The following is a 15,990-nucleotide window of genomic DNA, read 5'->3' as shown; positions in this document are numbered from 1 at the left end:
AGAGTCGGCCCCCGCGGCCCCAGACAGAGTCGGCCCCCGCGGCCCCAGACAGAGTCGGCCCCCGCGGCCCCAGACAGAGTCGGCCCCCGCGGCCCCGGACAGAGTCGGCCCCCGCGTCCCCGGACAGAGTCGGCCCCCGCGTCCCCGGACAGAGTCGGCCCCCGCGTCCCCGGACAGAGTCGGCCCCCGCGTCCCCAGAGAGAGTCGGCCCCCGCGTCCCCAGACAGAGTCGGCCCCCGCGTCCCCAGAGAGAGTCGGCCCCCGCGTCCCCGGAGAGAGTCGGCCCCCGCGTCCCCGGAGAGAGTCGGCCCCCGCGTCCCCGGAGAGAGTCGGCCCCCGCGTCCCCGGAGAGAGTCGGCCCCCCGCGTCCCCGGAGAGAGTCGGCCCCCGCGTCCCCGGAGAGAGTCGGCCCCCGCGTCCCCGGAGAGAGTCGGCCCCCGCGTCCCCGGAGAGAGTCGGCCCCCGCGTCCCCGGAGAGAGTCGGCCCCCGCGTCCCCGGAGAGAGTCGGCCCCCGCGTCCCCAGACAGAGTCGGCCCCCGCGTCCCCAGACAGAGTCGGCCCCCGCGGCCCCAGACAGAGTCGGCCCCCCCAGAGCCGTTCCTCACATCCCCGCAGGCCCTTTATGTTCCTTATTTTCGGACCCACTCAGTAATGACGTTTACATTAATTCTTCACATTTACTAGAACATTACCAAAGCTGATCCTTGTAAGGACTTTATGGGCCGGTATATCCGAGAACCCCCATGAATCCCCCCGCTGTAGAACTGCACCCCTCAAAGTATTCACAGCGGCATTTAGGAAATTTATTAACCCTTTAGATGTTCCACGGGAATTAAAGAAAAATGCATCTGACATTAGAACGGGTCCATTTTTTACAGATTTACCATTTTAAAGCCTTTTTCTGTAACCCAGCCGGAGTTCAGAGACAGACTTGGGATTTATTACCCGGATTCTGCAGTTTTTCGATATATGTGGATGTAAACGGCTGTTTGGGCTCAGAAGGGAAGGGGCGCTATTTGGCTTTTGGAATGCAGACTTTGCAGGGATGGTTTCCAGACGCCATGTTGTGCTGACGTCTGTCTGCAGGCTGCGCACGCACACACTGTTCTCTATGGGAGTGCATGCACACAGCCTGCAGAGAGGAGTCTGCTGCGGTGACCTGCAGGAACCAGGAGCCGGGTAAGTATGCCAAGCACTATGTGAGGCGGTGCCGGCCCCCGCGGTGGGGAGTCATGTACAATAGTGACTGCCTTCTATTCTTGCTTGTTGCAGTGTTTCCTTGTATAACGGCTGCTTTTCCTCTGTGTCTCGCAGTGCGAGGAGTGTCTGTGTTGGCAGCACAGCATTTGCATGGGACTTCTGGAAGACAGTATTCCTGAGCAGTATATCTGCTATGTGTGCAGCGACCCGCCAGGTGAGGATTATCAGGCAGCACTGGGATGGGGAGGCTCGCCGCGGGGCTCGTTTTACATTTTGTTATGGTTTGTGCTGCAGATTTTGACCTAAGGGGGTTTTCTGACTCTCTAGTCATGTGTCCCATGTCCACAGGTAGCCCCACTTATCAGGAGCACAGGGGTCCCCCGTTCTGCGCACCAAGGAGATCACTTCTACATGGGGAGGCAGCCATCCTTGGTAGTATCCAAAAACCCCTTTAAGGGCTCGTTGACATGTGGCAGAAATGCGGCAGATTTTCTGTAGTGGAACAGTCTGCAGCAAAATCCGCAATATTTCCACATCAAAACCCCCTCTCTTTGTATGGATTCTGATTTCAGCATCACAAGACGGGAACAAGTGGCCTCCAGGCGTCTTCACCCGGTTTGTTCAGAATTGCTGACCGGTTCCCTTATAAAGGGATTGTCCAGTTATTAACTATTGGCCTCAATATTAGATCAGTTGCCCAGGACCTCTGCTGATCAGCTGTTCGTTGGGCCGGTGTGCTCATGCACAGAGCTGTGGAAATCGGACAGCTCCGTTCTCACCGCAGTGGCCAGGCTTGGTATTACCAGCATTGAAGTGAATAGGAACTTTGCCTGTAATACCAAGCCTGGCCACTGCATTGGGAATGGAGCTGTCTGCTTCCTGCATGTATTAGCTCAGTGCACGATCACATTGGCTCTCCAAACCGCTGGCCAGTGTCAGACTCCCATTGATGTACTATTGATACCATTAATAGCTTGACTGGGCAACTAATTTCATGGCATAAGCCCTTCAAGGGAAAGAAGTGGAAATGACGCCCCCTGCCCTACACATTGAATTACTGTCTGCTTTAGTCGTCATCACTGGATTATCATAAAATAGATATAAGGGGTGTCAAATAACCTATTAGCAATTCTAGGTTAATAGATGGGAGTCCAAGGACCCTTGTGTGTCAGCCAGACTGGAGAGTGGTCACACCCTTGTATTCGGCAACCACTGTGTAATGCTTCATCTCACCTGTGGTGGCGCTGCAGGGGAAGTGAACACTTGCGCATTCAGAGATTACCACTGTTCGCTGTATAGTTGAGGAAGCTTTCAAAAAGAGAGTGTTAAAGTGGACTGGCCCTTTAAATGGGATTTCCAAGAAGTCAGTATGACCTTACTGTATGTGGACATGGCTGTAACATACTTGTTATCGCGCCCCTGTGATTCTCTTGATGTAATATTTAAAGCGACCCTCCGGTTCCAGGACCGAATTTGCTGAGGACCAGAGGCAGAGTAATATCACTTGCCAGTTTGAGGGCCCCTCTTCTGTCTTCCAAGATGGCCACAGCATTTCTCTGACTTCTAATATCCACCGTTCATTGGTAATGTCTTAGACTACTGATTGCCTATACCTGTTCTCTGATTGGCCAGTGCTGCTCACATGAGCAGCGCTGTCCAATCCGAAAGCAGCATGTAGTGTTTCAGACTACCTTGAACAATGTGGATGGAGTAGTTGAGAGGAGATCTCTGACTAACTTGGCAGAACGGGCGGATCCGCTGGAGGTCGGCAGCTAACTTTACTCCCTTTGGTTCCCAGGACCAAGAGAGTCGCTTTAAAGGGATTATGTCAGGTTTTAAAGGGGTTGTCTGCGACTTTAAAAAATTAAGTAAAAACAGAAAATTTAATTAAATCAAAAAGTCCTTCACCGCTGCGGCGCCAACAAACTGCTGGCTCCCTCCGGCTTTTATTTACCTGCAGTGGCGACATACCGACAGTCATGTGACCTCTGCAGCCAATCACTGGCCTCAGGATTGATGCTAGCGTGTGTGGCATGAGACCGCTGAGGCTGATGATTGGCTGCAGTTCTTAAGAAATGTACGCTATATCCGCACCCCAGGGACGTAAAACTATAGGGGGCGCCCGGAGCGTTGGCAGTGGAGCAATGAGCGTATAGGTGAGTGATGGGCATGATCAGACGGCGGCGCGCAATGTGGATTCCACCCCAAGACTGTAGCAGAAATTCGCAGCTCTGCCGTGTAGGGATAGGGATTTAGAACTTTTTAATGGGCCAATCCTCATGCAGAACCTCCGACGTGGAAATGATGGACGGCAGCGAGGATTCCCAGTGACAGTAATGGGATGGGGATTTACCACGGAATGTAAAATGGAAATGGCGCGGATTCAGCGTCCAATTCCACAGCAAAAACCTGCCGTGTGAAGTTACCCTGAAGTAGCATTTCCTGCTCTGATCTTGATTTCTTAAAGGGGTATTCCCATCTGAGTAAGGCCTCATGTCCACGGGCAAAAGAAGAATTAAAATCCGCAGCGGATTTTAACTCTTCTCCCGCGCGCGGATCCGCACCCCATAGGGATGCATTGACCACCCGTGGGGTAGATAAATACCCGCGGATGGTCAATAAAAGGGATTTTTAAAAAAAATGGAGCATGAAAAAATCTGGACCATGCTCCATTTTCGTGCGGGTCTCCCGCGGGGACGGCTCCCGCGGCCTTCTATTGAAGCCTATGGAAGCCGTCCGGATCCGCGGGAGACCTAAAATAGGAATTTAAAAGAATTTACTCATCCGGAGCGGGCCGGGAAGCTCTTCTCTTCCTCACGGCCGCATCTTTCTTGCTTCGGCTCGGCGGATGTGCCCGGCGCATGCGCGCGGCACGTCGACGACGTGCCGCCGGCGTGACGAATTCATCCGCCGGCCGAAGAAAGAAGATCCGGCCGTGAGGAAGAGAAGGCTTTCCCGAACCGTTCCGGATGGGTAAATTCTTTTAAATTCTTATTTTCAGCGCTCATGTCCGCGGGGCAGGAGGGACCCGCTGCAGATTCTCCATGTAGAATCCGTAGTGGGCCTGATTTTCCCCGTGGACATGAGGCCGAAAGACTCCCTCTCCACAGGATAGAGGCAGGGGGTCCGACTGCTGGAAACCCCACTGATCCTCAGATGTCATCCCCGGTGGGCCCCTAAGGTTTGACCACTCCATTCACTTCAATTGGACCACCAGACATTGCCGAGCGCTTGGACTGGGCTATTCGCAGTGGTCCCATGGCAAAAACAAGCTGCAGAATCTAGGAGCCGGCGCGGTCCCTCCGGACCTAGACGTAAGCGGGCAGAGAGACGACGCGGTCAGTGAGTTCATGCACACAGATGGGAGGGCACTTCGGACATCCTGCGGAGAATAGCAATGAGGTTACAGAACATAACGCTCCGGACTAAGGTTCTACCAGACCTGCGTTATGCCAATATTATTGTACGGCCCGGAGACCTGGACCTTGCTGTGGCACACCACGGATCGCCAGGAGTCCTTCCACATGTGATGCCAGCGCCAGGCTCTCCGTGTCCGTTGGTTCGCCTTCATCAGATCCAGGCTCACACGGGGCCTGAGTCAATCACAGAAGCAATAACGAGGAGACGACTCGCACTTTTTGGTCACGTTGCACGTTTGTCAGAAGCTGTCCGGCCCACGGTGCTCTAACCGCAGCAAATGCTAGGAAAATCGAGAGATGATCCCCTGCCGGTTGGCGGAGGCCCCCTGGTCGTCCGTGGCACTCGTGGGTGCAACAGATAGGCAACAGTACCTCCTCCGACATCTATACTGAATGGAGCAAGGCTCTCAGTCCTGGTCATTCTAGATCGGCGCTATGGACCCTCATCATCCAAGTGTGATAACTCATTGAAGCCATTGGAGCAGTGCTTTACACATGTGGTCAGCGCTGTCAAACCTTCAGGATGGGCCAGGGACGATATTTCAGGATCGGTGCGGATACCAGCGGTAGAACCGCCACCAATCAGCACGTTATCCCCAAACCTGTGGATCAGGAACTACTTGCTGAGACGGGAATGCTCCTTGAGGCCGCTCTCACACAGCCCGCTTTTTACCGCGATTAGCGTGGCGTTTGAAAAACTGCGCTAATTGCGGTACACCGCTTCCATTGATTTTAATGGGGCCCTGCTGAGTAATCCTCGAACGTAATTTTTGAGCGCCATCTACTCTATTTCTGTGTGTTTTAGAGCTTGTTACAGAGTTTGACCGAATTTTAATGCACCCCATCATGATGATGGGTGATGAGGTGCGTTAAAAAGTGCGGTCAAACACTGTAGAGTGTTCAAAAACGCCACCAACGATCGCAGTAAAAGGCTGCGATTTCAGACACGGAGTTTTGTGACTGGATGTGTGAGAGTGGCCTGAATATCTGGTGCCCCTTTGCCCCTCTCCGATGCCCCTTTCCGCTCTTTGGTGCCCCCTCTGATGCCCCTTTCCCCGCTCCGATGCCCCTTTTCCCCCTCCGGTGCCCTTCTTGTGCTCCATCTTAATCCGCAGCTATTGTATGATCTCTGTTTCCTTGCCCCTAATTTCACAGGTCAGCGATGGAGCGCCAAATACAAGTACGACCGCGACTGGTTTAATAACGGTCACATGTGCGGCCTCTCATTTATAAACGAGAACTACTCCTACCTTAACACCAAGAAGATTGTCTCCACGCACCACCTCCTAGCCGATGCCTACGGCGTCACCGAGATCCTGCATGGACTGCAGCTAAAATTTGGGATTTTGAAGTAAGTGATGGCATTTAAAGGGCCGTTGTCATAAATAACCTCACCCGTCTCTCTTCCTGCCCCACTGCCCGGGGCAGCTGAATGCGGTGGTCGGGGCTTGCCAGGGCTCTGTCTCAGAGGGCAGTACGAGGTGGTGACAGTCACACTGATTGCAGTGATCGGTCTGCTGTGTGTATTTGGGCAGTAGTAGCAGCCAGACACAGACCTACCTATTCATGAGCTGCACCTACCACGTGGTGCGATGCCACCCCGTCCTCCAGACGCAGACCGCTATCTCTCCATGTACAATAACAGGCAGGTAGCAGTCAGTCGGTGGGTGGAGCTAACCTGCAGCTCATGCGTATGGAGGACTACTTCCTGCAGTCCTCTGTGGCTGGCTGCTACTAATAAAATGCAAGTTTCTCCCAAACTACTGCAGAAATAGACAGCAGACCTATCCTTGTAATCAGTGTGCCTGTCACCACCTTGTGCCGCCTCTGCCAGGTCTCTGTATGCCCTCTGTGTGGGTGGGATTGGGAGCCAATTCTGCTTCATACACAGCGGGTGCCGGCTGCCTTTGACAGCTGACATCCCTCCGCTCATGCTGATTGAGGCTGTTAACCCTGTAAATGCCGCAGTCTGTGTTTAGGGGTCCCGAACAGCCTCCTCTTGATGAGATTGTGAGGTGTTGTTTTGAAGGTATTCCTGTGCCATGTCTTGCTAGACTGGCTGTAAGAATACAGTGTAATGCAGTACCATGGTATTGCATTAGACTGTAAAAGTGCTCAAATTATCACAAGTTCAAGTCCCCCATAGAGACAAAAAAAGGTAAATTAATTGTGATCTTTATTTTTTTTTTTACAGTAATAAAAGAATATTAAAAGTTAACCCCTCGTCTCCCGTCCTTACCGGTATTTATAATAACATCAAAACCAAGAGATATTTGCCATCACCGTGTCCGTATAACTCCGGTCAATCAAATCTGCATTATTTATCTCACATGGCGAAAGCCGCATGTACTCCAATATGATACGGATAGAATCTACCGGTCCCTGCAGATCCGAGGCCCCCAGAATAAGGGGGTGTAAAACAAAGACACCCCAAACACGGCGAAATTGCATCCTGATAGAGTTATGCTAATGTCACGCGGGCGAGCGCAATACGTGAATTCCCCGCAGATGCCAGGCGGTTTTATGTCAATACAGCCTCACATCATTTCGGGGAAGGAGCGATCCTGGTTTTCAATAAGAGATCTCGCATTGCGGCGGTGCGATGCTGCTGCCCTGTTGTAAACAATGGGAGGTGCGATGCGAGGGTGCGCACAAAGTAGGAACATGTTACCCGCATCGCGGTGCCGCGCAGGGAATCATTGAATGCTAGATGGTTAAAGCAAAATTTAAAAAAATGGTGTCCATAGCCCAGATGGGATCTGTCATACTGAAGGAGTAGCTCAGCACTGGCTAGGCTCTCTGATCTAACCATTATCCAGACAGATCCAGGAGGGCTGAGTGACTGTAGAATCAGTCAGATCTACCTAGTCTTTCAGGTCGGGTCACCCAAAAAGACCAATATAACATCATGGCACGCTTCTGGGTCTCTGATTAATCTAAGTCTTTGGTCGCCCCTTTGTTTAGGACAGACACTATCCTGGCATACAAGGGATTGAACGTTGCCTATGCAACTCCTAACAAATCAATTCTAAGCACTGAAATACTCCTGAGGATCCACTCAATGTAGGGGTGAAACGCGCCGCCTTCGAGTCTAGGACTATTGACAGTGCAGTAATAAGCAATATAAAACTAAGTCCACTATTGAGCTGTACTAATGAGCACCATCACTAACCAGCAGCCCAGCAGCTGATAGTGATATAGCTATACCAGAGTCTGAGTAATAAGCAATATAAGCTCCGTACCAACAGGCACTATTATCAACCAGCAGCTGATAGCGATATAGCTATACCAATATAGATCCGACGGTCGGAGTAAGGACGCCGCAAAATTGCAGATCAAGTCCCCTCTTTAACGAAATACCTGAACGGATCTAATGGGAGGAGTTTAACCACATAACACATTCTGTGTAATCGAACCTTGTGGTTCCAACGCTTTATTACGTAAGACCCACCAAGTTAATAATATTCAAGTGATGGCAGGCAGATAGGTAACCTCTGCCCTCTGAAGGGATCCTCATATTCAATACATCAATCTTTCCTTCTGAGAACGGTATCAGAAGGTTATGTAAACACAAAGGTATAAACCTGAGATCCCCAACCAATGAAATCACGCGATACGTGTTAAATACAGGGATTAATTGGCGCACAGTTCTAAGCGGTGGAGTCGGGAACTAGACACGACTGACTTATGTTTGTCCTAAAGTAATTGGAGGTGCCGCTTATCTAATCTGCCACACATGCCATTTGTGTTATTTGTTGTGCCCTAGTGGGGAATTCATTTTAATAAATAATAAAGCTTATTATATTAGTCACCTCTGTGATAGGGATTCAGAAGGATGGGGATTACATTTCTGCGTCTCGCCAACACACAAATCTTGGGCGATTTTCTCGCCTGTGTGAAGCCGGCCTAAAAGAGACACCTGGAGGCTTTGCTAGACGTAATTCCATAGACGTCAGTGGGAGATAGGAGTTTTAACCCTTTCCAATCGAGTTTCCTTGCCGCCTGCACGCTCCCCAGCTCTTATTTAATATGAAAGGGTTAATGTGAGTGTGATGGCCGCAATCAACTAACCACCGCGGGTCTGACTCCAGAGACCTGCCGAAAGTTGGCATCAGCTCCCTGGTCTCAGCGAAGACCCCTCTATGTGACAGCCTTCTGCTTGATGGGAGCCACGGCAAGATGCCAGCGGAACACAAAGTTACTGGGATGATATCGATGATGAGGATGATGAGGATGAGGATGATGAGGATGAGGATGAGGATGATGAGGATGATGAGGATGAGGAATGTATTATCCAATGAACTTGTTTATCACATAATCTCATTTGCAGGAACAGAGACCACCCTGACCTCCGCCTGTGGTCCCGGCAAGGAAAAGTATTACAGAACCACAAAGGGCCAACAGACAAGCTGGACAAGACGGATGACACGTATATAGTGAGCGAGCACAGCTACCAGAAGCCCCAGAGCTCGGGCGGGGAGAACAAAACGCCAAACGACACTGGAAAGTCCGAGGACAATAAAGGTGTAATATTGGATGGTCACAAAAGTAACATTCAGACGGCAGCGAAGAGAAGGTTATCGGAGCACGTGCTCATAGAGAGGAGGACGGAGCAGGTGAGACCCGGCAACAGCCCTGGGTGGGGAGAAGAAATCTGTTCCCTCTCTTGCACTGCCTCCGGCTGCCTCACCTAACCCCACCCCCACCCTTCTTGTGCGCTGCCTCTGTCCTTCTTGCTCCCCCCCCTTGTTCGCTGCCTCTGGCTGTCTTGCCACCCCCCCCCCCTCTTGTGCGCTGCCTCTGGCTGTCTCGCCATACCCCCCCCCCCTCTTGTGCGCTGCCTCTGGCTGGCTCGCCATACCCCCCCCCTCTTGTGCGCTGCCTCTGGCTGTCTCTCCATACCCCCCCCCCCTCTTGTGCGCTGCCTCGGGCCGTCTCGCGTCTCCCCTCTTGTGTGCTGCCTCTGGCCGTCTGGCTCCCCCTCCTTGTGCGCTGCCTCTGGCCGTCTCGCGTCTCCCCTCTTGTGCGCTGCCTCTGGCCGTCTCGCGTCTCCCCTCTTGTGCGCTGCCTCTGGCTGTCTCGCGTCTCCCCTCTTGTGCGCTGCCTCTGGCTGTCTCGCGTCTCCCCTCTTGTGCGCTGCCTCTGGCTGTCTCGCGTCTCCCCTCTTGTGCGCTGCCTCTGGCCGTTTCGACCCCCCCCCCCCCTCCTCTTGTGCGCTGCCTCTGGCCGTTTCGACCCCCCCCTCCTCCTGTGCGCTGCCTCTGGCCGTTTCGACCCCCCCCCTCCTCTTGTGCGCTGCCTGTCGCCTCTATTCCCCCAGGTAACACATAGAGTAGTGGGTGTAACCTAGAAATAAAAGACTGAAATAACACCTAATCGGTGGCGATCGCAGCGGTACGAGGGCCTCACCCAACAGCACCTCCAATCTCAACCTCCTGGATTAGAGGAAGACCCCGGGGTGAAGCACAGCAGCCGACACATTAGACAGCTCCAGATTGTGTTCTCTAGATCAGCAGTTATGGCGCTCTCTCCGGAGCCGCCATGTCTCATCCATTACCGATAATGAACCCCTCTCTTTCAGGCCGTATCGGCAGAAGTGTGTAACGACAAGAAGGTGACGGAGGAGCCGCCGGACAGCCGCCTCCAGTGGCAGCTCAACCTGCTCACCCACATAGAGAGCGTGCAGAATGAAGTCACCAGCCGCATGGACCTCATAGAGAAGGAGGTAGACGGTACGTCTCGCACATCCGGCCTCTCGTACTGCTCTCTCACGCACTGACCGCTGCTTCGTACCATCCCGGCGGTGGAGGGGCGCGTTGCTTACTTTGAACAATTCCTTTTTATTAGGAGGGACCCTCGGCGGGTTCTTGTTTCTTACACTTCCAACTGCAAGAGGAACTTACACCAATTTGCCTGCAGTGCCCCCACAGGAGAAATTAAGCATTACATTGAAATCAAAGAGCTGCTGTGTAGTTTGCAGACATATCAGATGCTTCATCAATAGACACACGTTTTGTAGCCGCTCCGCGACTGACTTGGGGGCTCTTCTCTATAATTGGTAGCAATGTCCCCAAACTGTATCGAATCCTTGCAAGTATAAAAAAAAAGGGACGGGGGGGGGGGGGGGGGGGGGGGGCACACATAATGGAAGATGATTAAAATTGGTTATTTTGCAGCAGTGTCACTTGAGGTGGTAGAGATCATGGGATCAATGTTGACTGCACTCCAGTATGTAGCTTTGTCCTTAAAGCGCCTCTCTGGTCCCGGGACAGGGGGCGGTTATATTACCTGCTGTTAGTCTTCTGCGCCGACGTCCCTTTAATCCACCGGTTCTGGGTTCCATTTTTGGTCAGCAGTTGTGTTAGACCAGCACAGCACTTTATCTGCTTACTCATTGGCCACTACTTTTCACATGATCAGCGCTGGCCAGTCAGAAAGCAGTGCGTGATGTAGATTCGGTAGCTGGACAGTTGCGGCAGGATGGCCAAAAATGGGATCTGGAGTTGGCAAGAGGGGGAGAGGTCAGGGGTCACAGACTGATGCCAACGGCCTGCTCGTAGCTGATCTTTAACCCCTTCACGACCAAGGACGTACCGGTACCGGGGTATGTATGAAAAGAGGTTGCGATGCAACCTCTCTTCATACAGTGTGGGTGTCAGCTGTTTATAACAGCTGACACCCGCGGGCAATAGCCGCGAGCGGCCGCGCGGCCGATCGCGGCTATTAACCATTTAAATGCCGCTGTCAATTCTGACAGCGGCATTTAAATCCCCCGAACGATGTTCGGGGGTCCCGCACGGCCCCCCCGCGGTGAGATCGGGGGAGCCGTGCAGGTGTCATGGCAGCCGGGGGCCTAATGAAAGGCCCCAGGGCTGCCTTAACAGACTGCCTATGAAGCCATCCACACAGGGTGGCTTGATAGACTGCCTGTCAAAAAGCAGTATGACGTAATGCTATAGCATTACGTCATACTGCAGGAGCGATCAAAGCATCGCATCTTAAAGTCCCCCAGGGGGACTTCAAAGTAATGTAAAAAGAACAATCAATAAAGTTTTTTTTAATTGAAAAAAAAAAAAAAAAGTTGTAAAAGTTTAAATCACCCCCCTTTTGTCATATCTATTATTAAAAAATCTAAATAATAAATTAAAAATATGTATTTGGTATCGCCGCATCCGTAAACGTCCGAACTATCAAAGTAGCGCATTATTTTTCCCGCACGGTGAACGTCGTCCGAAAAAAAAAATAAAGAACGCCAGAAATGCACTTTTTTAGTTACCCTGTCTCCCAGAAAAAATGCAACAAAAAGCGATCAAAAAGTTGTATGTACTCCAAAATGGTAATATCAGAAACTACAGGACATCCCGCAAAAAATGAGCCCTTGCTCAACTACGTCGACGCAAAAATAAAAAAGTTATCGCGCACAAAATGACAGCAGAAAATAATTGAAAAAAATTTAATGTCTCTGAAAAAAAAAAAGAGGAGTATAGTGAAAAAAAACCTCTACAAGTTTGGTATCGCAGTAATCGTACCGACCCATAGAATAAAATTATCATGTCGCTTTTGTTGCCGTTTGTGCGCCGTAAAAACAAGACGCACTAAAAGATGGCGAAATGTCGTTTTTTTCCCCATTTTACTCCACTTAGAATTTTTTTAAAGTTTTTCAGTACATTATATGGTACTTTAAATAGCACCATTGAAAAATACAACTCGTCCCGCAAAAAACAAGCCCACATACAGCGACATCGATGGATAAATAAAGGAGTTATGATTTTTTTAAAGGGGGGGAGGGAAAAACAAAAATGGAAATAGAAAAATGGCCGCGTCATTAAGGGGTTAATGGGGTGGCGACCCCTCTGAGGTGAGGTCCTGCAGACTGGCGTTACCTCGGGGAGAGGTCAGGGGTCACAGACTGATGCCAACGGCCTGCTCGTAGCTGATCTTTATTGTGGTGGTGCCCCCTCTGAGGTCCTGCAGACTGGCGTTACCTCGGGGAGAGGCGCCCCTGATCCCTACCCTTCCCTGGCTCTAACCCTCTGTCCTTTCCTTCCAGTCTTGGAGAGTTGGCTGGATTTCACTGGAGAGCTGGAGCCCCCGGACCCCCTGACGCGGCTGCCGCAGTTAAAGAAACGCATCAAACAGCTTTTAATAGACATGGGCAAAGTTCAGCAAATCGCCACGCTCTGCTCCGTATGACGAAAGCGAAGCCGGAGGGATGTGGCTGCCGCTGCGGGTTGAACTATTTTCTTACTTAGGATACAAAGTTTGTACAGATTTTATTGACGTTATAAATAAAGTTATATATATTATATTATTATTTAGTATTAATCCTTTACAAGGATTATAAAGCGGAGCCGGCCCACCAGACACGGGCGAAGCTCTTCACTCCTCGGATATGGACACAATAAGGAGTAAGATGTGCCCCCTCTACTGGAGCGGCGCTGGTATTACATCCTCATTCTCAATGTCCTCAGAGCAACACCAGCTTTTTTTCATTTCTTCCGTACTGAGTTTGTGTTCCTTTCGGCTTAAAGCAGTATTGCAGCCCCTCCTCGTATCGCTGTGCAGACCTAGAACATGTTCTCTTTAAGTAGTACCGCAGCCCATTATACTCTTGTGTCATTCCCACCATTCATTTTCTTTAGTCTTTGTAAACTTTTTAAACTAAACGCTAAAGTTTGATTTAGGTTTTTGCCAGAGACTTTTAAAGTGCCGCTCCCTCCCTTTGTTTTTCCACCATGCTTTACACTGCAGATTTGCTCGCTCTAATTACTGCTGTATATAAGCCTAAACTCAACAGAAAAGTCTGTATGCTAAACTGATTTCTATGACGAGGGCAGACTGATTATATAAGAACGTGACGTAGAAGTATAGGGAGCTACCGGGGCACCGAGGGGTCACTTTTTAACCACTTTTATGCATAAATCGCCTCTGCTATCCCTTCGTCTCACATGGTAGTTGCAGATTTTATCCCCTTTGTAAGCTCAGTAAGTATCCTTGTACATATTTATTGTTTGCTACTTACATGTTCTTAAAGGGTTACACGCCCTAAAATTAAAGGGGTATTCCAGGACTTTTTTTTTCTACTGATGACCAGTAGGGACCCACCACTCGGATGCCGATCAGCTGATTCCTGGGGCCACTGTCATTGTGGTTAGCATATGAAGCAGAATGTACTGACCATAGCCAAGTGTCCCCGGTTGGTGCTGCAGCGCAGCTCCTGCCGCATACAATGCAACACCAACCCAGGCCACTGCACTATGGTCATCGCTTCCTGCTTCCTGTATTGACCACAGTGAGCCCGGCAATCAGTTGATCAGCAGTCATCAATCAACTATTTATTACCTGTAGGTCATCAATAGAAAACATAATTGAGTCCCTGAATACCCCTTTAATGAAAAAGCACCTTGCAACATTTAAAGGGGTTGCCCAGTTTTAACGGTTGGTGGCCTATCCTCAGGAATAGCTAATTGTTGGGGATCCATTACTCAGGTCTCCCACCAGTCAGTTGTCTATAAGGCTTTTGTGCTTGCGTGCTGAGCTGATTTATGCAGGAAACAGACAGCTCCATTCTTACAGCAGTGTAATAAATGGGAACGTTGCCTGCAATACCGAGCCTGGCCACCGCTGTAAGAATGTAGCTGTCTGCTTCCTGGAGAAATCAGCTCTGTGCACAAGTGTGCCTTCCCTGTGCACAGCTGATTGGCGGGGGTCTCAGACGATGAGCCAAGGTGATCTAGTATTGCCTGCCTATCCTATCCTATTTAAAGGGGTTTCCCGCTAATGATATTTATACTCTATCCACTGGATAGCAGATAATCGCCTGATGACCCACGATCTGATGCTGAGATCTGTGCGCTCCAAATCCTCTATGAGAAGGAAGCGTCGGGGTGAATGTGACACCATCACTCTTCCCCATTCACTTCTATTGGACGGAGGGAGATGGTTGCACTCTGTAGTCTTCCTTTGTATCATAGGAGTACATGGGGTGGTGGTCATGCTTGTGCCCCGCTGCTACGTTTATATGAAGGATGCGGGGTAAACAGATCGTAGCATCACTGGAGTCCCCAGAGGTCGAACCACCAGCATTCAGATATTTATCCCCTTTGTCACAGTAGGAAAACCCCCTTTAACAAAGTTATTCTAAAGTGGAACGTCTTAGCAGAGCGCCTTCCAGTGGTAGAGTGCATGTAACAACTACTATAGGAGGAGGAGGGGGGCCTGGAAAGTTATGCCCATCGCTAGGAGGTAGAACTTTGCAATAGAAACCATCTCTCAAGCTCCACCCATATATTTAAGCTCCACCTCCTAAATATATGCCTGTACCATTCAGGAGTTTTAGAGCCTGACAAACCCCTCCCCCTCCGCCATTATTTGTAGGCGGGGTGATTACTGCAATACTGCTTTAAGCATTCTTTTACAAGCGTGTGCACCAGATGGAATAACCGTGCCAAAATTGTGACTACTACAGGCAGCTGGCACCCCTCCCCGAGGTCCTCCAGCGCTCTGGGTTCACTGAAGATGTTTTATCCAGTTTTACTGTTCTATTTGCAGTGTTTTACAATAGATGTATATAACATATATAAATATTATTTTGCCCGGTGTAATTCAAGATGGCTGTAATTTTTTTTCTCCTATGTACATGATAATAAATGACCTCAGCGGGTATGAGGACACAACCGCAACGGAGGAGGCTGGTCATTGCAGAACCTCATGGGGAGACGTCTCACAATGTTGTGTCGTTCTATAGGAAACTAAAAGAACGCAACAAAGATGAAAGGAACCTTCCTCCAACTGCATTATAGAACCGATATATTTTATACCTCTTCAATAAAGCTTATTTATCTTTATTGATTTCTTGGCAGAGGTTATCTGAGGTCACGCACCTAAAAAAACACATTCACTTTTAAATACTATTTTATAGTTTTATATATATTCCACATAAAAAGCGAAGTCCATTTATAAATATATTATACTCCAGAGCTGCACTCACTATTCTGCTGGTAGAGTCACTGTGTACATACATTACTGATCCTGTACTGATCCTGAGTTACATCCTGTATTATACTCCAGAGCTGCACTCACTATTCTGCTGGTGGAGTCACTGTGTACATACATTACTGATCCTGTACTGATCCTGAGTTACATCCTGTATTATACTCCAGAGCTGCACTCACTATTCTGCTGGTGGAGTCACTGTGTACATACATTACTTATCCTGTACTGATCCTGAGTTACATCCTGTATTATACCCCAGAGCTGCACTCACTATTCTGCTGGTGGAGTCACTGTGTACATACATTACTTATCCTGTACTGACCCTGAGGTACATCCTGTATTATCCTCCAGAGCTGCACTCACTATTCTGCTGCT

At 50.0% G+C, this 15,990-nt stretch overlaps 1 protein-coding gene across 3 annotated transcripts in view; it reads left to right on the top strand.

Annotated features, from left to right (window-relative positions):
• PHF20L1 (PHD finger protein 20 like 1) overlaps positions 1–15,302 on the top strand; it is a 110,219-nt gene extending 94,917 nt beyond the window's left edge. For all 3 annotated transcript variants that reach the window (XM_066578776.1, XM_066578775.1, XM_066578777.1), the window contains 5 exons: positions 1,316–1,415; positions 5,776–5,971; positions 8,951–9,236; positions 10,202–10,352; positions 12,671–15,302. In XM_066578776.1, coding sequence (XP_066434873.1) covers positions 1,316–1,415; positions 5,776–5,971; positions 8,951–9,236; positions 10,202–10,352; positions 12,671–12,813 — 876 coding nt within the window. In that variant the 3' untranslated portion in view covers positions 12,814–15,302. The remainder of the gene's footprint in view (positions 1–1,315; positions 1,416–5,775; positions 5,972–8,950; positions 9,237–10,201; positions 10,353–12,670) is intronic.
• Positions 15,303–15,990: the final 688 nt, after the last annotated feature.

Source organism: Eleutherodactylus coqui, chromosome 9, assembly GCF_035609145.1.
Source record: "Eleutherodactylus coqui strain aEleCoq1 chromosome 9, aEleCoq1.hap1, whole genome shotgun sequence".
Taxonomy (NCBI): domain Eukaryota; kingdom Metazoa; phylum Chordata; class Amphibia; order Anura; family Eleutherodactylidae; genus Eleutherodactylus; species Eleutherodactylus coqui.
Note: the sequence above shows the minus strand (reverse complement) of the source record. Positions and strands in the feature narration are given on the sequence as shown.